General features: G+C 49.2%; 5 protein-coding genes across 5 annotated transcripts; 2 read left to right on the top strand and 3 right to left on the bottom strand.

Annotated features, from left to right (window-relative positions):
• Positions 1-640: 640 nt before the first annotated feature.
• On the bottom strand, positions 641-3,167 carry RhiXN_07477 (Tyrosine kinase specific for activated; the record flags this gene model as incomplete). Its single annotated transcript, XM_043327293.1, has 17 exons — positions 641-916; positions 967-985; positions 1,047-1,108; positions 1,160-1,219; positions 1,275-1,415; positions 1,465-1,521; positions 1,582-1,618; positions 1,667-1,788; positions 1,845-2,105; positions 2,166-2,243; positions 2,295-2,433; positions 2,485-2,601; positions 2,652-2,660; positions 2,729-2,879; positions 2,935-2,970; positions 3,042-3,077; positions 3,140-3,167. 17 exons carry the CDS (start codon positions 3,165-3,167, stop codon positions 641-643), a joined length of 1,629 nt encoding a protein of 542 aa, XP_043185765.1.
• Positions 3,168-4,234: 1,067 nt separating this feature from the next.
• On the bottom strand, positions 4,235-6,126 carry RhiXN_07476 (aspartyl protease; the record flags this gene model as incomplete). Its single annotated transcript, XM_043327292.1, has 5 exons — positions 4,235-4,777; positions 4,833-4,983; positions 5,035-5,744; positions 5,795-5,886; positions 5,934-6,126. The coding sequence occupies 5 exons, from the start codon at positions 6,124-6,126 to the stop codon at positions 4,235-4,237; spliced, it is 1,689 nt and encodes a 562-aa protein (XP_043185764.1).
• Positions 6,127-7,091: 965 nt separating this feature from the next.
• On the bottom strand, positions 7,092-10,485 carry RhiXN_07475 (FAD-binding domain protein; the record flags this gene model as incomplete). The annotated part of the gene is made up of 7 exons (XM_043327291.1): positions 7,092-7,337; positions 7,404-7,606; positions 7,665-7,766; positions 7,829-7,996; positions 8,072-8,217; positions 8,287-10,113; positions 10,163-10,485. 7 exons carry the CDS (start codon positions 10,483-10,485, stop codon positions 7,092-7,094), a joined length of 3,015 nt encoding a protein of 1,004 aa, XP_043185763.1.
• Positions 10,486-14,138: 3,653 nt separating this feature from the next.
• On the top strand, positions 14,139-15,428 carry RhiXN_07474 (cutinase; the record flags this gene model as incomplete). Its single annotated transcript, XM_043327290.1, has 6 exons — positions 14,139-14,252; positions 14,322-14,399; positions 14,452-14,609; positions 14,666-14,982; positions 15,047-15,283; positions 15,343-15,428. The coding sequence occupies 6 exons, from the start codon at positions 14,139-14,141 to the stop codon at positions 15,426-15,428; spliced, it is 990 nt and encodes a 329-aa protein (XP_043185762.1).
• A 1,462-nt stretch (positions 15,429-16,890) lies between these two features.
• RhiXN_07473 (breakpoint cluster region) lies at positions 16,891-23,916 on the top strand (the record flags this gene model as incomplete). Its single annotated transcript, XM_043327289.1, has 19 exons — positions 16,891-16,907; positions 16,955-17,143; positions 17,235-17,581; positions 17,647-19,287; positions 19,346-19,474; positions 19,509-19,756; positions 20,002-20,757; positions 20,813-21,022; positions 21,078-21,245; positions 21,295-21,357; positions 21,414-21,749; positions 22,003-22,606; positions 22,672-22,782; positions 22,830-22,961; positions 23,011-23,067; positions 23,120-23,254; positions 23,308-23,413; positions 23,464-23,620; positions 23,671-23,916. The coding sequence occupies 19 exons, from the start codon at positions 16,891-16,893 to the stop codon at positions 23,914-23,916; spliced, it is 5,652 nt and encodes a 1,883-aa protein (XP_043185761.1).
• Between the last annotated feature and the right edge of the window lie 26 nt (positions 23,917-23,942).

Raw genomic sequence — 23,942 nt, 5'->3', positions numbered from 1 at the left:
CTTTTAAGGTAGCAAGATAAAGTATTGACATAAAGGGGCGGCCCCATATACAGCACAGAACCTACCGATCCATATGGCCAAATCTTGTGCCTTACAATGCGGGTTGTCTCCGTACTGACAGGAGCATTTGATAGGCTGAAAATGATGCAGCCATAAGTATTTAATGATATATTCCAGTTCGCGGATTTTACAGAAGTGGGCGTCATGTGTACCGAACCTCCGAAATGGTTCTCGATAAGCGGAAATTAGAGAGCTGAAACCCATAGATATGCCCATATCGTTGGATCAGCCATCGTTTGTAACAGGGGTATCTACAGTTATGTTCTACTGTCAACAACCCACCCCGAACAGGTGCGCCAGGTCGGATTTGGAACTGGCACGAGGATATCGTGAAAGGTTTCAAACTTATCTGATCAGATGCTGATATTATATGTCCGAGTCTTCGGGCTTGAAGCGGGTAACGTTAAAAGGGCATGAACATTTGGTAAGTTTAGTCGGTTACAGCTGTAGCTTAAGCTGTGATTGTATCATGGTCAGTCTTCTGGCGGAAAAGAAGGGCCAAATGCAATCAAATAATGTCATTGTGGGGTATAAATTAGGATACATGTGCTGACTAAGCGAGATATAGCGGAAGCCATTATTAGGTCCAGATATGAGGTGCTGCTGTCTGCTGTTCGATTTGTGCTTTCTCAATAGCTTCGAGTTCTTCGATGACTTTATCTATTGTGGGTCGCTCCGAAGCGCTAGTCCAGCATTTTTCTAACAGGGCCCACATCAAATCTGGTTGAGGGCAGTATTGTTCAAAGGTGGGGTAATCGCTACGAGCCGGCCTTTTCCCTTCTTTGACTACTTGATCGTGAAAAGTCCATGAGCGTACATTTCCGAGCTGATAGTATGGCTGCTTCCCGGTGATGAGCTAACAGAGGCGTTAGAATATTGGTTGCATACGAGGTTGAAGCTACGTACCTCCAAAGCTGTCATAGCCCTATTTATCCAGACCGAGATTATGAGATGACATCAAAGAGAAGCCAGGAGAAATGACCTACCATGCCCAGATATCACAGGAAGGGTATAGAGGGGGCCTATCCTGAGATAAGAGTTCGGGTGCCTAAATCTACTGTTAATTAAATCGCAGGGTGTGATATCGGAACACTCATACCATCCATTGAAACTTAAGATTGTCACCCGTAAGCTCGATTAATTTTCCTACCGTAAAGGCCTATATATAACACTTCATCTAGTGTGTAGATTTTGAGGAATAATAATGGGCTGACCTTTGTTAGACCAAATCCGTTGAGACATGCACTAGCAGTGCCATCATCTTTGATTAGAACGTTCTCTCCCCGAATACTAGCGTGGACACAAGGTGGATCCCTGTGATGCAGATGTCGTAAACCGAATGCAGCGTCTCGTAGCTAAGAGTATGATCAATGGGCGCCTGTAGAAGATAGTAAGAATACCCACATATTTCAGGATATTAACATAAGAACCCTCCTTTCTCAATTTGGCAATGTACTGAACCTATAGGAGGCGAACGTTAGTGCTCATTCGATTATACTATTGTATAGGAACGCTACTCACAGCGTTACCGCGCTTCATAAAAGGTGATACAAGATAGCTCGAGTACACTAAGCCAAAGTAACAAGCCAAACCCTCCCATACTCACAATTGAAATTTATCGTACTCTTCCTCTTCAGAGGACAGCGTCATTTGCATACCAATTCCACGACATTCGAGAATAAAAGGACTACTGAAAGAAGACCACAGCTGAACTTGTCGCATCATCCGCTGAATGTTACATCTGTACATGGTCCCGGTTTTAACTTCGGCGATGAAATGCATACCTCGACAAAACGAACCCCTACTCCGTCATTCTTCAGTTTTTGACGAAGGATTTTGATCGCCACCGTTTCTCCATCGTTAAACTTCCCCCGGTATACGTCAAAGGTTATACCATAGTTTATAGGGACCGTCTCGCGGTAGCTGATTTGTCCTTTGAGGACATATTCGGCTGCTGGCGCGTATCCAGTAATCTGGTGAACTCGTTCACGGAGAATTTCTGAGTCGGCCTGTTCGATATTCCTTGGGTCTGGGTTACCACGGGCCTGGTTTCACACGAATTTATCTCAGTAACCCAAAACACTATCGTTGAGGATATGATCTACCTTCATCGCGTCCATTTTGGCTTGAAGCTCTGCAAACTCTTTCGCCATTATCGTCGCGCTCTCGCTCTGAGAAACGGCCTGTAGATACTCGTCTAGACCAGACCTTACCGACAATATAGATCAACTCACTATATAAACGTTCAGGTGGCGAGTAAATGCGTCTTCCATTGTCCGCACTTGGATGTAGATATCTTTGCGTTGCATATGCTGAATCGCTTTGTTCTTCTTTGTCCATTCATTCAGAAATTGTGTCATATTATCCAAGTCTCTGGTCGAGGTGTCATCATTCTTCCTCGGAGAAAAGTGTAAAAACACTTACTGTTGCATTATTGAGAAAACGTAAATATACTGAGGTGTCGACTCGGTGGTGCTGTCGCTCTTCTCGAGTAGACTAAGTAAGACAAGGCAGCATGAATAAAGGTCCTCCATATCCGCCCTGAAAGCAATCAGCCAGGCCCGTTTCCTAGTTTTAGAATCCTCGCTCACTGAAGATTGCTTGTAGAAATTAAACCGATGACACTTTTCAACTTGTTCTTGACTTCCGAGAGGTTCGACACGGGTACCGATGGTTGGGGTCGTACAGAGGGGGCGTCCGGGGGCGACGAATCTGTAGTACCAGAACGGCCGGCCACGGAGGTTCAGGGGTATGCGAGCGTGTTAACGAGACGGACGAAGGATTGGGGCTATGTCCTGCTGATCTGACGGCCAATGGTTCTATGTGGATCGCGATATAAATATCTTCAACTATGCCCACAAGAAGAATACGCACTGTGGTCGTGTACGGATCCAACTAGATTCTGGAATTCTAAGGAAAAGGTTTATAGTTAATGAGACTGGACAGATAAACGAGCGTGTACTAGTTAGAGACGAACAAACCTTGTTTGCTCTGTTCAACCTCCGCCACGGCTTGCGCTAGCCACAACCTTTGGTTAGCTGAACTGAAGCGGCCATTCATTATAACACAGCAAGCTCACCTCGCCTCCTAATCTCCCGGTTACGCATGTAACTGTCTGTCTCGTTTGCGGGACGTCCCACTTGGGCTGTGTTCCACCACAAGTTAACATCGACAATTTATCCAACACAATGCTGCTCACCTTGCTTTGACGATCCAAATATCTGGGTCTTCATCTTTGAGAAAAAATCCATCGTTCAACGAAATCGATACTGGTATTGAATAAATCGAGGGTATGGAGTATAGGTAAATATGAAAGAAATCGGAGACAAGTAGTAGTAAGAATCGCGTCGTAACAAGACACTATTTATTTGCCACCCTCGGCACTCTCTGAGTCCACCCCAGTTTGTCCCATAGTGTAATTTGGGGAACACAGGAAGGCATTCGGACAATGCGATGCACGAGGTGACCACGAGCTTAGAATTACTAGATTTGGGGAGTGTGAATCTGTGTGATAGACAAAAGTTGGGACAAAAGAACATGTGTAATTGGAAATAAATCTTGACGTAAGCACCTTCTAACGGAGGTAATCTGTATCATAGGCAGTGTTGAGTAGAGCAAATTATAACCTCTCGTACAATCGAGACTAAACCCGGGAAAATGGGCGTATTAGATTATTGAGAAAATGTGGGGGTATATAAGTCCACACTTTTATAACGGATTGATATATAGCTGAAGGAGGAAAGGTCGCTTCGGGAATGCCGCTCAGCAACTAACCTTGCTCATGAAACAGCACCAAACCGCGGTCCAAGCAATTTGGTAGCTTACAGTCTCTCATTCTAGCAGTGCTAGAACTCTACTTTACAGCCCAGTTTCTAAGAGCAATGGAACTATCAGGTTATACAAGGAGAGCGCATACATCTCACCAAGTGACCCGAACGTACCCTGAAACCTTCTTCACACTCGTACACGTGTTTGTAGCCCAACGATTTGCTCAGGAGTAATTTCCTATCTGCATCCTTTAGCTCCCGCTGACCCGTAGTCAACGCCGAGCATGGTCTACAAAGCGATAAAGTACTCTTCTTCATCAAATGGAGTATATTTTTAGATTTACAGTAAATACGTTGTGTTATTCATACACATAATTAAGAAAGATGAAAATCATATCCCAACTCCATCAATCTCTAAAAGGTATATCGTACTTTGCCCCATCCTCATCCTTGTACCCTCCGGGACGTTCTCTCGTTAAAGGAACTGGCGCATAAGCAGGTGCCCCAGCCTGCTTCCGAGCCTGGACCAAGGCAAACCCAGCGATGGCAATGAGGATGACCAAGAGTCCTACGCTCGCACCAAGCAGGCCGAGCACTACGGGTGCGAGCGAGGCTAGCGTTTTCAGCGAGTCTGATACATCCGCCTCAAGCTGGGAAACGCTAGCCGAGGACGAAGCGGACAGTGCGGCGTTTACGTTTGCGGCGCCTCCGTTGGTCTTGGAGCTGGATGTAGTGCTCTTCATAGGCTTAGGCGTGGGATCGTTGACGGTTTTTATATCGAGTTGAGGTGGCAGTCCTTGCAGGCTCTTGGTCCTGGTTTGCTTGAATTCTTCACTCGCGGCAGTAGCATTCGTAAGAGGAAGAAGTCGAATAAATGGACTGGAAGTATTGAGACCAGACTCGGTCTTGACAAAATCGCCATAGTTATAGACCGCATATACGTTTCGGAGCTGTTCGACGATTCATTAATGGCGGAGAAATTCAAGGAGGGAAGCTTGCACGTACGAAAGCATCGCCCAATATAAGGTCGTTGTCTGCACCATCGTAACTGGATGGCGAATATGCACTGGAGCAAAACGTAAGATTCCGACCGGTTCCAAAGTCGTCAATTTGGACATCTGTCAGATCGAGAGGATTGATCGCAACAGTCACGTTTCTATATCGGACAATTTAGTAGTGCCCATCTACACATAGCCAACAAACGCACCCAATCACAAACTCGACGCTTGCCTGAGCCAAGCAAGGTACAACGTAGATCGAATATTCTTTGAAATACACGCCTCCCATTGACTTGTACAGCTCATGAAACGCATGCTCGGGGATCAGAGCAGAGGAGGTTCCAGTATCCATCAGCGCTGAAACTGTTCCTTCTGGAGGGACATTCGTAAGTCCTACGGCTTGATCTACCTTGATACTCGTTTTCAGGTGTTGCTTCTTCCCGTTGATGGAAAGTTTATGGACGAGGAGATTCCACTGGAGAACTTGAGAGCTAAATCCAGTGAACACATCGAGCTTTGGTTGATTGGCGACCTGCTCGTAACCCGGTGCATAGGTACCGATGTCAAAGTATCCGGTATCAGTGTTATTCAAGCCGTCGTTTCTATCCAAGAAGAACGCAATATGATTCGGCGTGGATGGATCAGCGAGAAAGATGTTCGACATGAGACTTCTTCCCCACGTCTGGTTGGTGGTGTTCACCACGACGCTGTTGATTTGCGACAGAGTATCGAAGGATAGTCCGGCTAAACCTTGGTATAGCGGATACTGTTGCTCAAATTCGATGTCCCATTGCGAGACCTGTTCAATGTACAAGAACGACTGGTTGGTGATGCTGAACCCGGCAAATTCAACGTTCGTTTGGGCGACAGCGCCGGCTGCCCAACCGGTTCCGTAGGTCAAATTCACCTGGAGGTTTTCCTGTACCCATGATGTTAGCAATACCGATACCATAGCCTCGTAGGACTTACATATTTCTTGACAGATGCGAATGTCTTGTTGTAGTTCTGGACAGGAGCGAACCACAGATCGCTGCTTCCAGTATCGAGCTGTAGAGTATAGCCTGCAAGGATTTAGCTCAAAGCCAAGAGAGCAATTAAATAAACGAACTTGCGCCTCCGGTTTGAACCTCGGCGGTGTACATGATATTCTGTGTATTTCCGAGCCCTGCTACGCCTCTCTGCTTCGTCATGGCCGTACTAGTACTTCCTGACGAGCGAGGACGGACACGTTGGACGGGCAAGTGAATCGCATCGGAGATCCCAACGAGCCCAAGAGCCAGAGAAAGATATGTGAGCTGCATTTTGCCCGAGCTTGAGAATGGGAGAGCCTATCGACCAGTACCTCGTTTTATAGACTATGACCAGCGTGCGAAAAGTAGCATGCTGGTCATGAGACGCGAACCCAATAGCACCGCCATGCACATTACCCGAGGTCGTATTTTTAACACGGACCACTGCACAAGGTGGATTTAGAGAGCCAAATCTGTTTTTAGACGAGGCTGTGATTGATGTACCGTAGTGGTCGGGACAAATAAGGCCAAGCATGTGATAATAATTCATCCGTGGTACTGCTAGAACAATGTCTTGGATTTTCGCAGTTTGTCTCTCGCTTTGGCACTTACAGGAGGCTTGGTTTCCCAAATCGAATTACTACCGTAGCAATTCTGGCCCTTTTCTCTGTGTTCAGTAGCAATTACTTAAAGTTATTGTATTCAACAGATGTATGCGCATCTCCAGGACCATCACCAACTAGTCGTATACTGATACCTGCACCGTCCTTGGGATCATGGGCTACATCAATACGGTAGCACATGGAACAGCACCTCTATCAAAACTAGGATGGGACCCGTTTAGAATCAACTGAATGAATTTGGAAACCTACAGAAAGTGATTGATCCGATCACAATTCAAGCGAATGTTCACTCGATAATAATCAAAAGATACCATGTGGCTCACAACAACCAACAGCCATTTCCCCCCATTCAACATGACTATATCCCAATAAAAGCAGACACATAGCCCACCCCTCTCCAAGTGCAAATTAAACCAGGCCAGATCATATTCTCAAACCAAAAAGCGCTCATACATACTGTGGAATCAAACCAAAAAGCTGATGTATACAAAAGTGATAGCGAAACATGCACTCTTACGCCTTCTCCTTCTCCCCCACCTTGAACAACCAAACAACACTCGTCCCCAACTTGAAAAGAGTCCCTAATCATCCTACGCGCAAACCAAAGGCACAACACAACACACCCCGCCGCGCTCATGCACCAAGCGGAACCCCGCGCTCGTCAAGCGTAAGATCCATAAAATGCCCGCCCGTCATATCCGCCGCGCGCCGCATCTCGCGCGGATCCAACAGGGGTTTCCCAGACTCGTCCAGCGGCCAAAAGTTGTGCTTGAACACCCCATTGGGATCGTATTTCTTTTTGAGCGCGCAGAGCCGTGCCCAGTTTTCGGGACCGAATACGCCCAGGATGCGTGATCGTTTCTCGCGGCGTTCGAGGAACTAGTTGGGGAGAGGGGCATTTGTTAGGGCTATGAGATGGTTTTGAGAGGTGAGGGGTGTGCTTACGCAAGGGAATGGACCACCTGTGCTTTGTAGTGCCAACGTATCCTTGATCCATTTTTCGGCGGTCAACACGCACGCCGGGTCGTCCATCTCGAGTTTCCACTGGTGCAGTGCTACAATCGTGAACGTCGCTTCGCGCGCGGCTTTGGGCAGGCACGAGTCGGTGGTATCCGTGAGTGCGCCACCAGAGAGTTCAAATAACCAGGCTAGACAGACAGACAGTCAATCAAACCATAAACGATGGCATACCCAAAATGTACTCACTGCATCCATCCGGTGTGTCTCCAAATTTGCGAACGGTGCGATAGATGATTTCGTCCGTCAGACTGGTAATCAAGTCGCTTCGAATGAACCATTTCCGGCCAGCTGTCCCATCCAATCTCAGTTGGCACGATCTCCCCAAGGCTAAGAAGCGAACAGTGACTCACATCCACCTTTAAGCACCTTGGCTACCGAATCCTGCTGCCAGACAAACTCCTTTTCCTGAACCTCGTTCAGCACACATCCTTCTCCTTCCCAGCTGCTGATCGCTTGCAGGAACGGTAACCCCTCTGCACGCGGGCCAGCATAGCATATTTGAATCACCACCAGGGCGCCTATTCATACATCCCAAATCGAGAACGAAGAGAGAAAAGGGAAAGAAAAAAAAAAGGACAAAAGAGTAAGCGGACGACCACGAACAAACCGCCATAGATCCTTGCCTTGATTTTTCGGACCAGCCGTTAGTATGCAATTCGCATACAGCTCCCTCGGTGCCGACTTGATACAGTCTCGGAAATGCATGATCAACGACGCAGCCGTTGCTTTATTAAAATTACTAAACGCCAAATACCGATCAGATTTCGAGAGGACAAGTCGGCACGTAAATAGGAGATATTCGACTTACTATATCAGATTCCCCGCAAACACGATTGGGACAGGGAACGCCTTGGCCTTGTACCTCGTCACGATCCCAAACGCCGACCCCGCTCCACGCAGCGCCCACCACAGTCCGCGCCGACACTTGACTTCCTCCTCTTCGTCCGGCTCGGGAGGGTCAATAGGCTGCTCGGTCCGCTCGTCTTTCGACTCTGAAGCAGGCAGATCGGAATCCTGTTCCTTGCTCTTCTCCTTCATCCGTTTTGCGCGTTCCTTTTCGTCCTGGATAAACTCCTTGGCGTTGGCGTCCAGCTCTGCATCCTCGGTTTCTTCGAGCTCAATGTCGTTTCCGGCCTCGTCTTTGACTCCCGAAGAGCTGACCCACACGATCCGGCCATCGGCGAGCACGACCTCGGCTTCAACGAGACAGTCCATACTTAGTCCCCTCAGCCGACTCAGGAACCCGAATCCGCCGAGTAACATTACAGTCGACCCAACAGGGTGGGCCGCAAAGGGAACATAGTACGGAACCGTGTTCTGGGATCCAAACAAGGAACTGATCATGGCCGGCGCAGGGAGCTGATACAAATCGGGCTGGGCCGTGTCAGCAATGATGGTCGAGCCGTGCGCGCCATCGGCGAGCGAGCCGGGGGAGACAGTTTTGAGAGGATGCGAGGCGCAAAACGCGTCGACGTCCTTTTGCGATGCCCCGGCGCCGAATGTGACGTACGTGTAGGGCAATGGCGCACGTGGTTCGTGTGAGAGATGCGTGATTGTCGGTCCGTCGGGTGTGGTCGACGAGTCTTCGCCTGGGGTCGAGTGGGACTCGCCATCGTCCATAAACTGGAACGGGCGGGCGTTGCCGTTGCTGTTGCCGTTACCATTCCCCCCGTTCGTGCCCAGCCCCGGGAACAAGGCGTTGTTGCTGCCCATGGGATTGCTGTGCGGATTGGCATGTGCATTTACATAACTCGTCATCCCCGGTTCGCTAAAATCAAAGGGGCGGGCCGAAGCGGGGGCGTTTGATCGAAGGGGCAGATCGGGAGTAGGAGGCGTAACTGACGGGAAAGCGGGGAGTCCATTCGGGGTACGGGACATGGCACCTAACAAACTCGTCGCGCCCGCGGACTCTATCGCAACGCCATCAGCGACTTCTCTGGACCACACTGCATCCCAATACCCAGGGTCACGTCCGACAAAGCCCCTCGCGTCAAGCCCAACAACCGGTCGGTCAGCAGTCGGAGGAAGCATGCTTTCATCGCTTGCAACATCAATTGCAGTCACAGGCCCGGACGACTTACTTCCTTCAGACGGTTTGTTTGTTGCTTCCCCAGGTGTGTGAGGCGAATCGGCCGCGGAGGGAGTGCTGAGATCAGTCGAACTTGAAGCTCGCCCGGATCCGGGGCTGCCTACGCGAAGCCGCCGAGTCGGCCTATCCGCGTCGATGTCTTTTGGCTGCTCCCCATCGAGTCCATCGGCCCCGTCGACTTGCATGCCGTCGACAGGTGGGACAGCACTATCAAACGCCTCATCGGCCGAGCGGCGACGGGACTCGGTGAATGGATCATGTATGGCTGGCGGGCCAATCTTGTGGGCCGGGTAGTTGGTGGGGAACGATGCAGCCGACGGCACACGGTTGAATCCCTTGACGGTGTCGGGGTCGACGACGCGTGCGTGGGGCGAGGAACGCAAGGAAGACCAATCAGGAGTGGAATCGCTTGGTCGTTCGATGGTGATCTGGGCAATGAGTCGCATGTCGATGATAACGTCCCCCTCGACAGACCAACCGTGGGTGCCATACCCCCCAGACTTGGCACTCGGCGTCAAGCCGTATTTATTACAAAATTTAATCGTCCTAGAGCAGGGAGATTAGTCGAGTAAAACGAGGACACGCATGCACTCACGCAGAGACATCGTATACGTCAAGTGGGCGAACGAGCAGCTTGGCAGGACTGACAATCACAGCGTTAAACAGCTGGGAATGGCGCTTGAACCCAGCGTCTTCGCAGCGATAAACAGCACCCTTGACAGCGGCCCGGAGTTCGGCCAGTTGAGTGTCGGATATAGATGTCCCAGTCTGGTTCTTAGCCATAGTAACAGCAGCAGTGGTAGATGACGACCGGGGCAAAGTGCTCTTTAAGGAACTCGATGAGTTCACGCGATGCTGACCCTTTGGATCCCGGTGTGTGTTAGTTTCTTTCTCCGTTCCAGTTTTTATAGCGTCCATAATAAAGTTGAATTCACGGCCGCTGACGTCAGAGTAAAAACAAAGTACAACAGGCGCTAGGGCTGTCAGGGGGTTGTGGGTTCTATCCCCGTTAATATTTATATACGGATGGGCCCTCCCGAGAGGTTTCCTGCAGGTGGCGTCTTTGGGCAAAATAACATCGCACCAAGAAACCAACGACATGTCTCCTCATTGAATCGGCTCCACTCCGAGCTAAACCGATACACAACAACATCTCTGTTATTTGCGAGCGTAAGTGTTAGGGGGCCCAGGAACACGGCACTGGCCGCCAGATACCGTTCTCTCTCTTTCGCGTCGTACGAAATCACGGACATAATCGTTACCCAAATGAGGCTCTGGTGGCGCACGGAAGGCGTGGAGCCGGTGGACTTTGTCAACTCGGACCCGCAGACCTATGCGATCAGGGGTCGGCCATCGAGCCTCGTTCTTCACGTTTAGATTTGCCTTACTGGTACCGGGTGGAGCTCCATATGAAAGCAAGGCACAAGGCTAGAATTTCGTAGAAACATTCATGGCTGTTCCTGTACAATTCTATATGAATTAAAACCAATTCTAGCCCTTTAATTCTGGATCCTTCTTCAATGTTCAGCACCGTCCAGGTTCCGATCGATGACCACAGCCCCTGGAATGTGAATTGCTTGGCTCCAGGGCCAAGGGGAGACATCCCATTCCTAAGCGATAGCTCACACCTCACGAGCGGGATCTCCGCAGCTTTTTGTCTTCGATTGAACGGAAAAAGGCCGTAGCAGCATTCCGCAGTCCCGTCTCTCAAGGCCGTACGTGAACTAGCCAGTTAAGACAATGAGCAAGGTGTGCATGAGATTAGACTGTAGCCACTATGATGAAATCTGCATCATATGATGGCAGTTACGTCGACAACGTGGTCACCCCAGTTGCGAGGTCTTGAATGGAACCGGCCAACAGCACTTTTCTTTCTTACCAAAAAATGTTATCTCGGATCCTTGGCACTCCATCCCGTCCTATATCTAGAGGCGTATCTCAGATCACAATCAACCGGACCGCCCGAATCAATCCACATGTAGCCAGCTCCCTTGGAGGAGCGATCCAAAGGGACCAGATCAAGAACCGACCAAACACATTCAAGCCTTCGAAACTTGTCTTCGAGAGTGACGACATGAACTCGAATGCGATTGATCAACTTTAACCTCGCCGCTGTAAACCATAAAGTGATCCAAATGAAGTCGATGGCTCTTTGTTCATGTACGATAACTGAGAGGGTGTGTCCGTTACTGGACGTCCTTTAATAGGTTCAGTCTTGGCATAGAATGTCGTTGAAAGTGGTTGTATATGCGTAACGTACTCCACTTGAATATAGAGACTGGGTGGCTACGCCTATGTCAGAACTGTGGAATATGATGTAGTGTGCAATCTTACCGTACCCACACACTAGCTCTTGCATCACTGTCTCACTGTATCATGACGATCGATGAGGGCACCCGGCATACTGGGGAGAGAATTCGAATCATTACGTGCATCCAGTTTCATCTTACCCTAATGGGCCGTTTGAAATCACCAAGTCTCCACAAAGTATCACAGATCTAGACCACCAATGCCAGCATATACAACCAAAATCTCTGCACAGATACGCATATCTATGCGCAATATTTGGACATTGTATATTGGTTTGATAACTTGTGCGCCCCAGGAGACGGAGCAACTAAACAGAAAGAGGAAAGAGGAACAAAACAACAGGATCGACACATATCATTCAAACTCGAGCTCAATACTCTCAATCAAGACGTGGCGAATCCGTATCAGGACAACAGCGGCGATCTAATCCAGCCGTGTATGCATTGAATTGATTCGTGTGGGTGTGTACTTCTTTTGATACGGCTCAATCAGTAGGAGTGTTGATTAGGGGGGGACCAGGGCTACTGGGCGGTGCCGTATGCCACTTGAATGGGTTGAATATTAGATCAAGGTTTCCGTCGGTACGGGTACGGGTTGTGTGTGTTTGGTGAAGATACAGATATGTTAATCGTATTACAGATGTGAGTGCCAGGGGGAACCGGGATCAGTTATATTCTCCAGCGCTTCGAGTAATATTCTGGACTTTATGCGCACGACAAAGTTGATGTATTCGGCTGTTTGAACCCATGGTTATGACCGGGAGGTCTAAATCCGATAAAACATTGAGTAGAGCGCAAACAAGTTCATAAAACGATGTACTACACAAGTGCTTTAGGCCACAATGGGTCCGCCAGTCGTGCTGGGGTTAGAGGATTTGAATATTGTACGTGTCTAAAAATTACCGTGTCTAGATCCAAACAACTAGCGATATCGGTGATAAACGCTCATTTTTCCAGACTTCATGGTGCGCCCTAATAATCTAAACCTCCCACATATTTGTCCAGTTCAAGTTTAACAGAAAAACTAAAAAAGGAAGGCAGCACAAGCACCCACATCTCAAACCGCGTCTCGTAAGACTAGGCAAGATATATACTAATGCTTGCGCCAACTTCCAGACGTCTTACTTCCCGGTTCAAATGGCTTGCTTGACAGCACAATTATTTGATCCCGGTTCAGTGGGTTGTGATCGTGATGATTCGGCGCTTGTATACTCCATCCTACAACCAGACAGCCAGAATGCAGAGTCAATTTATATACTCCTTACGACCCTATAATTAGATGTGGTCCCTTTTCCAATGAGATCGAAAAGGTCTGAGTGGGTTGTCGAGATCGCCTTTTAAATTTGTTTCCCGCTGACCAGCAAAAGTGACTTCCTCCTTACTCTTACGACCAACTCGATCTCCTATACTGAACTCATTTGAGTATGTGGAATAAAGTAAATGAGATCTATAGTAGTTGTTATCATATTCTAATCTAATTCAGTAGCTATTTAAACTGTTAATATATACGCTACCTTTGCTTTTGTGCGAATCTTGATCAGCACCCGGACTACGTCGCTCGATGTATAATTTACTCGATAGTCATACCCTACTCTCTAGATAAACTACCAAAATCGAGAACATCTCATGATTGGATAAGTTTTGGTCGTCAAATTGATTGGGGAGTGGGGCTATTGGTCCATATATTCCAGTATGACAATAATGTGAACAGCTGCTTGTAATCAAGGTCAGCAAATGTCTACGTTGCTTTCCATATAGACCAATCACAATGCCCTGGGATGATAGCAATCCACCTTGCGGTTATATATTACTCGCGCTACGGACAAACGCTCCTGTCTCTCACTAAGTATGTGTGATCAAAAAGAAGATATATCATGTGGGCTGTTACGTTAACATTCATTAGCACTCTCGTTGCATTAGTACATCGATATAGCTATTTCTCCGATATCTAGTACCACTCTAAGTCAATAGGTGCCGAGCTGAATGAGTTGAGTATCCACGGACCAACTCCGCAGGAAATAGCCGGCAATGTTACCCTGTTTATCTGGTGCACTCCCTATTGTGCCTAACCAACACAATTATCAAGGCCATCAGCATTCGTAGAAATGAACGTTCAGCAACAGCAACTGGTCCCGCTCACCCCGCCAAGAGAGAACTTAGACATGCATACCCCTGTCCTAGACTTCTATTGATCGGCTAGCCCAGCGGTTACCTTAAAGGGCTGGTGTAAAGATCATTTGATCATCTCACGAGCTCTTGACAATGAACTGTGTCGTCCAACAGCTCCCGACGAACTCTTGCTATAGCGTCAATCCGGTCGGGATGATATACGCTCCGGGAGCCGGTTCTTTACTAGGACACTCGTCGTCGCTGTCTGTATGCTTTAGGGAGGCGGGCTTTTTTGTCCAAGTCACCAGGTCAGTGTATGCGCTGGGAATGGCCTAGGATTGCGGAGAGGCGGAGTCTACTCATAGCCGGCATGAACGTCGTCGACACTGCAATATGTTTGTCAAATATCTGATTGTGAGCTCGGATGTGCGCCCTTCTTGATTCTCTACTCACGAGCTCATTTCAGGCCCCCCTTGCCATCGCTGTATCCGTCCTTGGAGCGCCTGTCGAGCTCGAGGCCCGCCAGTCTTGCTCTCCTCTCCAGCTCGTTCACGTTGCAGGAACTACGGAAATTGGACTCGGCATAGTCGGGACACCTCTTGCGTTGGCACTTGCTTCAAGCGGGTATGTACCATTATCTTATAATTTCTCTTACCTTATTGAGCAATTGTATGCTGTAGGGCTACTACTAAGTCCATCACGTATGACACTACCGCTGAATACATTGTCACCGTCGCTGCTGGAGCTGCTATTACCGAGGCCTATCTTCGCCTGCAGTCGATTGCCTGCCCTAACCAGCGATTCGTACTAAGCGGATACTCTAAAGCTGTAGGGCTACTACTAAGTCCATCACGTATGACACTACCGCTGAATACATTGTCCACCGTCGCTGCTGGAGCTGCTATTACCGAGGCCTATCTTCGCCTGCAGTCGATTGCCTGCCCTAACCAGCGATTCGTACTAAGCGGATACTCTAAAGGTGCATTAGTTCTGCACAGTAAGTTCGTTTTTTGACGCCTCGATGCATGATCATAATCGTATCATATTCTGCGCACATGTAGAACTGGATCTCTCGAGCACGATCAAATCGAAAATCGCCAGCATTCTTGTCTTTGGTGACCCAGCTCGTAATATCAACAGCCCTTGGCCGATCAACAACCCTTCGGTGGACTTGTCGCCCAAGGATGGGAGCTCGAGTTCTCAAAATATCGCGAGCTTTTGCAATACCGGCGACTTGTTCTGCGCTATTCCTGGATATAGTCTACCGGCTCATTTTGGGCGTACCCCACCGACGGAAGGTAAGCACCAGTATCCCCATTTTCAATGGAAAAGCATTAATTGAACCAATTATTTCCAGCATCGGTGTTGCCGCAGCATTTGCCAAGGCTAGGCCGTGAAGTAGCCACTTTAGGGTTCGGGCTGAAATTGAAGAGTACCATTTAAGTAATTTGAATTCAAAATGAAGTACAAAATGAATCTGGAGTATGTTTTTGTTGCTTGATCATGAAATACCTATAGGATTGTACTTGGGGTATTTTAGGATTGGTTTTGTGTTTTTGTGTATCACTTTCCTTACCTGTTACGACTATATCGATTGTCATTCGTTACATGTGAATATCGACGACGCTGTAACCCGATATTCTATTCTGTATTCAAATTAAAGTAGTCTTGTAGTTTTGTGCATTCAAGTGCTGCGTGTGTTCTTCCCTGAAGCTAGCTATATGCTAATATTTCCAACAACAAGTAAAGGTCCAAAAGAAGTAGAATGCATCTTGGAGGCTTTTATGCTGCAAGGGTTGCATTTTTAGGCATTTTCATCAAGGGAACCCAGAACCAAGATAAGAATGTTGTGTGTGATCATGATGGGCCCATTGTTTGTGTCGAGACGAACATTGAAGGGTACCATATCACACTGAGCGCTAGGGCAGCAAGTTTGATCAAATTGGAGGAGATCAGTGCAGAGTACCACCTGCGGAGTGCAAAGTCTTTTCAAGTTGGTCGAACGGCACACATAACTCGTGTATCTGCTCCATCATCCGAGATCTAGAAGAAATTTTGGCAACGGGTCACGGCTAACTCAAGATTGCTTCGTGATCTATCGGGAGCATTCTTTCCTGTATTCTGCTTCTTTCGCATACAACCGAAGCCGCGCTGGCCGCCTCGAGCACATTCTGCGCTAGGCACATGCTGCGACTTTCACAGAATACACATGGATCACCCGATTCGATGATCAACACATCAGTGCCGTGAACGAGCACACTCCTGAGAGGTGCACGAAAAGGTTTTCAACGAAGCGCAGGACCCTGATACATGCGTTGATTGAATGTCTGGATATAGGAGTACCCGATACAAGATCATTAATCAAGTAATAGAATTACTAGGTTGTGTTTTCAGGCTGTGATCGGGAGTATTGTTGCTAACCATGGCCTCCAGTAAAACGTGTTGCGAGCCGGGAACATCGATGAATTCTCCGAAGTTTCGAAGAGAGGGCTGAGAATATGAGCCAAGTGATGGAGTATGATCGAATGCAAAGAGATGGGGTAGAGGAATAGCCAGTTGTGGCTGACGTCGACGTGGCTGCTGTCTAGAGGTCGCAACAAATTAACTGGTCGTTTGTGTTCGGACGTGAACACAGCCTGAGTCTTGTTTTGGTGTCAGACTACACGCGATTTGCTTGACATGGACGCGGTCCCGTGATGCGCAAGTGGAGTAATTGGCTTGAAATGATTTGTGTGTGGGACAGAGGACTATTCAGTAGATAGAAGATTATGATCGTCCCAAAAATAGGATGTCAGCTGCTTACCTTAAGCTTACCTGGGACTTAACCGCCGATATTCAGGGTCTCAGGGCTCCCTGTTGAAGCGCTTTTCCCCTGACGCGACCAGCGTTGGTTGATAAACTTGGAATGAAACGAGGCGAACGGTGTGTAAATGACTCTGTGGCTGGCTTAAACTAATGCCTCGACCCAGTCCACCGTCCAAGCGCGGCGAGTTGTCGTCGTCGTCTTCCCAGCGCTCGGTATCTCCTATTGGCCTTGGTGCCATCCTCAAGCCCACGAAATGGTTCCAACGATCCAACTCCTCCAAGTCCAACCTCAGTACTACTGTAGAGACCAGAACGAGTTTAACCAAGATTTCTAATCCGACAAATCCAAGACCGTACAATGAAGACACACTGACACCCACCGGCAGCAGGCACTCGATTCCCCCTTTTATTTCATTTCAAACAGAACTAACTCGAATATTCCAGGTCGGTTCTCAGTCTATCTATGAACCGCTCGACGTCCCAGTTGGCAGTGTCGATCCCTCAGTCTTCGTCAGGATCGACTCATTCGGGTTCAGGAATAGGCGACTTGCGCGCTGCCAGTGGCAAAAAATGGTCGAAATCGGTCGATGACTTGTCCAAATTCTCACCTGACTCCCCTATCTCTCCCTCCTCCCTATTCTCCGCACGAATTGGCGAGTATCGAAGTGGTGCTTTGCAGTCTCCAAGTTCTACACTTCTACCATCTACTCAAACCCCAGCGCGTCCCCCTTTGTCGGCAGGCCCCGGAACTGTTGCGTTCCCTACCAAAGCCAGCGCTGTGGACGAAGAAGGTACTAATAGCAAGAAACACGGTCGCTCTCTCTCCTTTGGTAGACTTCATCCCTCCCATCCCCAGCCAATAACGTCGGCCGCAGCTCCTGTGCCCACACCTCGTCTTCCCACAAGTCTATAACTTCTTTGAAAGCCGCACAAGCTGCCAATGCTCGGGCCGCTCACCAAATGGTCACCTCGCTCAATCCTGCAGGAGCTCCCAGTCGACCCTCATACGAACGCTCCCTTGGATCGACAGAAAAGAGCACAGCTGGCGCAGGTGGCACCAATCCGGGGTACAACGTTCGGACATTTGGATTTCCTTTTGGTATGACCCATAAACCATCGACATCTCCACCCCAGATTGTTCTTTTCTCAGCCCTCGAGTCGGGTAGCAATGCAACGCTAGCGACGACCAAGGCCTCGAAACGTTCATCTCAAATGGTAATACACCAGGGTTTCTTGATGCGATTGGATCACCCTACTCAGCCCGAAAAGGGGAAACCCTTCAAAGGAGTCTTGACGGGGAACAAATTGCAGCTGTATAAGCCGCCTAGCGATAAAAGTGCCGAACTCAAAGAACTATTCCCCGAAGGCTTGGTTGCCCAAGGTATCGAGGAAGAAGAAGAAGAAGAGGCCGAATCTGCAAGTCCAGGTGGAGCGGTGACCAATCGGACGAAGCGAAAGTATTGGGGAAGAGCTCAGCACCCGGAGCTCCAAATCGTCGGGGAAGATAAAGAGCTCCAAGGCACACTCGATGCACTTGTACACGAAATTGTATTTGGGACCACGTTTGATTCGCAGCTCGAAAAGGAGACTTTTGCTCAAGTAGTGCTACTATGCCTTCCCAATGTGTTGCCTCAGCACTCGGACTTTGACGAAGCACTCATACGATATTTGGGTAGCGCTTTCCGGACTTTGGGACAGGACGATCGCTGTGGGGATTCTACCGAGGAACGAAAGACGAAAGAAAAAGAATGGCTTGAATGGCTGGTTGGCACATATGTGCTACTCCATGGCGGACTTGCAGGCGATGGGTGGGATGATTGGTTGGAATCAGTAGATTTACAGCTGGATTCATGTGTCGTTCGCGCAAGAGAGGCATCGGGAGCACTTGTTGCTTCGCCTTATGTCGGCGTATTCTCTCCGCGACCAAATGAAGCGGGTGCATTTGAATCCATCCCCACACATAGCCCTCGACTTGCGCCTTCTATATCGACGCATGCCTTAGTTCTTCCCCCTGGCACGGTCGTTCCTGTCAACGCCATCACTTCAGACACCATTTCCGAATTCTTTTCAAGACCCTCTAAATTGGGAAACACTTTGGACCGGGATCGATTGAGTAGGGACGTCTTCCTAAAAGTGCCAAGCGCGACGATTGCAAAGGCCCTTCGAGTGCTCAACCAAGTATTTCTTGTCCAAGCAGTGCAAGGCTGGGGTCGGGCTCCGATTACGTCGGTCTATCACCTTCCCGATACTTTCGTTTGCCACGGGGCACGGATCCCGCCAGCCTATTCAGCGGCTCGGATGAGTCCCTCACTGGCTAACTCGGCTGGTCATGACTCAAGTCTTGTCACCAGATATGGTGGGGCACGAACTCCCCGCGTCGGATACAGCTGGTTCAATTGGAGTTGCGGCTGGCCATGGCGTGGGAATCATTCCGGAGGGCGTGAAAGTTTCGAGAACCCATACAAGGCGGCGGTGCTGTGTAAATGGATCCGATTAGGTACGTTGTTTGGAATTCGACCCTTGAAGTAATTGATGCTAATATGATGGTCGAACAGGCGAGCTAGCCCGAGTAAATGGAGATGAGTGCACCTGGCGTGCTGTACAGGCCGCTGTATGCTCGCGTGCTATTGCGCGTCTAGAACGCGTGTTCCGCCGAATGTCCGACGAGGAGCGTGAGATTGTTAGTGTGTGGGCTCGCGATGATCGCCCATCCACCAGATTACAAGTGCACGCCTTGGGAATCGAACGTGCGCGAACGAATAGCTCAGGAAATGGTGCGGGCCCGACTCAAGGGTGGAGAATTATGGCACGTGAAGCCCTTTGAGAACGCGTGGAGTATGGTCCAGGCGATGGGAGTGACTTGGAACAAGTGTACCGGTGGTGTTTTGCCATTAGGAGACTCAGATGTGGAGGATGTCATTGGGTTGGTGCGATACTTCCGGAGACATGCAGAAGACGAAGAGCTTGTGAGATCCAAACAGTACGTTGTATCGCCTTTTGACGGGTGTATGCTCATTGATTGTGTCCTGATTAGCATTGCCGACTATAACGGTCTTTCGTTCGCAATCGAGCCTCGACGAAACCGATACTATGCACCGCATTTCTTCCGGAATAAGGGCACTTTATCGACTCATCCCCTGATGCCTTTACTTTTCCCTGAATTGATGCCCGCGTCACCATGCTTGATCGCACTCACATCGTACGCGGCAAGAAGGTTTCGGCAACATCTCACACAGAGGGCACAGGTCCCGTCGAAATGACTCAAGAGCATATCCAAGAAGTTGTTACTCGTACTCGAGCCTTTCAGTCGGGCGGACAAGGTCAGAGCAAGGGGAAGGAGGTCCGTTTACTTGGCGAGGATTTGGGCGAGACGACCTTGACTGTGTTTAGCGGAGAGCTCGTGCTAAAGCTTGTCAAGGAAGAGAAAGGCACTGGGGAGCGTGCACTGTCTAGGTCGACGACTATGCTACGAAACGTTTCGAGGCCTGCAAGCTTGGTTGAAGAGGATGGCCTCGAAGGGTTGAGTGCTAGTTTGAGCGGAATTTTGTCGCCTAACTCTAGTGGAGTTCTGTCACCCGGGTCTGCCGCCCTTCGGCTGGAGCGCAAACCAAGTCGGAACCCTTCCATCGAGCTACGCCATCTTCCCACCTCGAGCGTAACAAAGTGCAATTCGATCACGCCGATCGTCCCTTCCCTCAATTTCTCAACGCGCAAGTCTGGTTGTCACCGAGGCCTCGGGGAACCCCCTCTGCGCGCGCTCGTCAGCTCTGGCTCGCTGGAAAAGCTCGTCGATGTACTTATAAGTGGTCTGGAAGAGGTGGGAATGCAAACTAGTCCAGCAGATGATAATGGCGAAACCTCGTTGCGCGAGGGACGTACTCGGGGCGTACGAGTTGACCATGGGGAGTACTGCAGAATCTTTTGGGGCATGTTTAGGAGCTTTGTTACACCGATGGTCCTTTTCGAGGTTAGTTCTTAACCTGGAATGTATTTGGTCGAGATTAACCGAGGTTGGCGAGTAGATGATCCAGAAGCGGTATCGAAACGCAGCAAACAAGAAATCCTTCACGTCCTCCAGTTTGGCTCGCTTTTCGTCCCATTCCAATCCAGATGGGAATCCGGAGGACGACCAATACCGTAATGAAATTATCCAGACTCTCACGAATTGGATTGTTGAAGGGGCTGGTGGACAAGATCTTCTCGATGACACCGACTTTTACGGTGCCATGCATGTTCCTATTCGATTCCGAAGTGCCCCAGCTCAATGGATTGCGCGAATTATTCAAGCGAGTGACCAGGCGGCCAAATATGGAGACTCCTTCAGTTCCTTCAGCCGGCCATTCATCAACCGGATTCGGGAGCACCGTGCCTACTCTGGATGACATTGATCCTGAGACTTTGGCGGATAATTTGGACGCTATTGCCGCGGCTGCCCTAAAGCCCGTCACATTGACGGTGAGTTCATAAGCACGGCATCAATCCAACCACTGATCAGGACTTGCAGGACTTGATTGTGGCGCTGGACCTGTTTGAGACGCAGTCGGTGGATAAACTCGGCTGGTATGCCGTTAGCGATTTACCTCCAACCGGAGACGACACCCTATTCAGAACATCTATACTCAGCTCCAAGACGTCGACACTTCACCTCTAATATCTGAAATGGGCCCCGAAAAATTCGTGCGCAACCTCCCATCGAGCATTCGAAGTGTCTTCAGAGCGCACGACATTGTTCGCCGTTGGGCTCTCGCGAGCATCGTTGCCCCGCGATTGGGAATACAGGTTCGTCAGGAGCGCATTGAACTGCTGCTCCGCACAATCGAGGTTTGCAGGCTTCGAACAGCGGACTCTCCCAGCTCGCAAGACATCCTTCAACCATCCATTCGAACATTTACTGAAACTGCTCTTGGTGCTGCTTTATGCTCGCCTGAGAGTCGTCTCTTCACTAGAGCCTGGCAAGAAGTGGGTGCTGCACGAGGGGCGAGTATCGACTCCCTCTCGAGCCTTCTCTCTGCCCGGCGTGTAGAAAAGATCCGATCCCCCGTCGCATGACGGCGGACATGGGCTGGCTCATCGAGTGCCTGCTCGAACTATCCTGTCTTCCAGACAAATCATGTGAAGGTGGTAGTGGAGTTGAACTACTCAACTTTGATAAGCGCAGGTAAGCCGGTGGCATCAACTATGACGTGACACAATCAATCTAATACCCGGACAGATACTTGTTCAACCTTATGTCAAACGTACCGAATCTCCAGCCATTACGAAAGCAACAAATGCGATCCAATACGCACCGTGCAGACGTGGATCGAATGACAAACATGCAGCGCGAGGTTTCGGAGTCCTACTACGAGCCGCGGGTAATCAGGGAGGAAGCATACAGGGAGAATATGCAATCATCTCCGCACCACGCGCCTCCCCGCAAGGCGGTAAGGCCTTTCCATCGCCTCGTCGCAGAGCAGAACGAGAAGAACAGACGCGACAAGTATGCGAGGGAGCGACTTCAAAAGGAGATCAAGAACGAAAAGATGATTTCGGGCGCCGTGATGATAATATTAACAAGGCAATGTTGCCCAAAGGTGGCCATGGTCAGCGCAAGAAAAACCGAAGCATGTCTGGGTTCTTCACGATGCTACGGCCAATTTCATCCGCCTGGTCGGGAGATAAGTTCCAGGATAAGATAATGAAACCCCGTACACTTCAAGAGCTTGACTTTGAGCCAACGGGAAAGCCCTCGGTCGTTGTGAATGTGGCCAGCGCACAAGTTCAGGACGCTGTCAATACCCACCGATCGTTTGTCATGCGCCTCCGAACCGAAGATGGTGTATTATTCTATTTACAAGCGTTGGATCATCATGATGCAACACGGTGGCTAAACGTGCTTCAGGAGACAAGCTCGACCTACGCACGACGGCGGTTGACGTATCAGGGGGGGAAATCGGATGCACCGAAGCGGGCGTTCCGAGTTTCAATACGACCACCAAACATCCGAACCCAGGTATGTGGTTGAGTGATTTGACGACATTATACTCACAGTTGAATTAGTATATGGCGTCCCCCTGGAGGAATTACTGGAGCGTGAATATGGATTTCCTCCACCTGCCGATGCTGTCCCACATATTGTCAAGATCTGTATACAGGAAGTGGAAAGTCGAGGGCTCACCGAGCCGGGCATTTGTGCGTACTGCCTCAATCGATATCATCCATCCTATTGATGTTAGCATAGATCGCCTTGTTCCGTCAACGACTGAGTTGGCACAGCTTCGTGATATGTTTGACTCGGGTGAGTAGCAATTGTATGAACAAGGTACCAGCCTCTAATCTGATCGTTTTAGGTGCTGCATTCGAGGGCAAGCTTGACCCTCACACTGATATCATGGCATATACATCTGCTCTCAAAGCCTGGTTCCGCTCATTACCCGAATGTGCTTTCACCGACGCCCTATATAATGACTTTATTGCTGCAGCGCGTAAGCCACTATCACCCTTATGTGAATTATGAGATGTTGATACGCCCTACCAGGGGAACTCGATGGGAACGCAAAAGCCGCTCGGCTGCAAGAGCTAGTATTATCATTGCCCAGTGCCAACTTCCACCTGCTACGAGTTATGTTCGAGCACCTTGACCAGTATGTAATCCAACTCCCCAGTGATCTCAATCTGACTTCAATCCTGCTAGCGTTGTTGAATGTGAACGTGATAACCACATGAGCGCCGAGAATGTTGCTACATGCCTGGCTCAAAGCATGATTTTCCCACCTGGTGGTACTGGCGGGTCCATTTTTCCAATCAATTTGGGAGAACATCATCAGTTGGTGAAATGTCTTATCATTCAGGTAAGGTTTAATCATCTGTATCGCCAATTGTTACGCTGACGGTTGCGCAGAGTAACCAAGTGTTCCAACAGCTAGGGGAAGAGGTGGAGCCAGAGGCGTCATTAGAAGAAGTCCATCGATATGAGGACATCATAGAAGAACAGGCTATTGATTCAGACTCTGAGGAGGGTCTCGAAGAAATTCCGATTACCCGCGCCAGTACAACCAGGCTGGACATGTTCGAGGATGACATATTTTCTCCTGGAACCACTCAACGCGCCAACGAAGCTTGGGGTCGCAAACGAGCTGGTTCATGATTGCTACTTGCACTTTTTTAATTTTC

The sequence above is a fragment of the Rhizoctonia solani genome, chromosome 13 (genome assembly GCF_016906535.1).
Source record: "Rhizoctonia solani chromosome 13, complete sequence".
Lineage (NCBI taxonomy): Eukaryota > Fungi > Basidiomycota > Agaricomycetes > Cantharellales > Ceratobasidiaceae > Rhizoctonia > Rhizoctonia solani.
The sequence above is the reverse complement of the archived record's forward strand: the minus strand, read 5'-3'. Positions and strand labels throughout refer to the sequence as shown.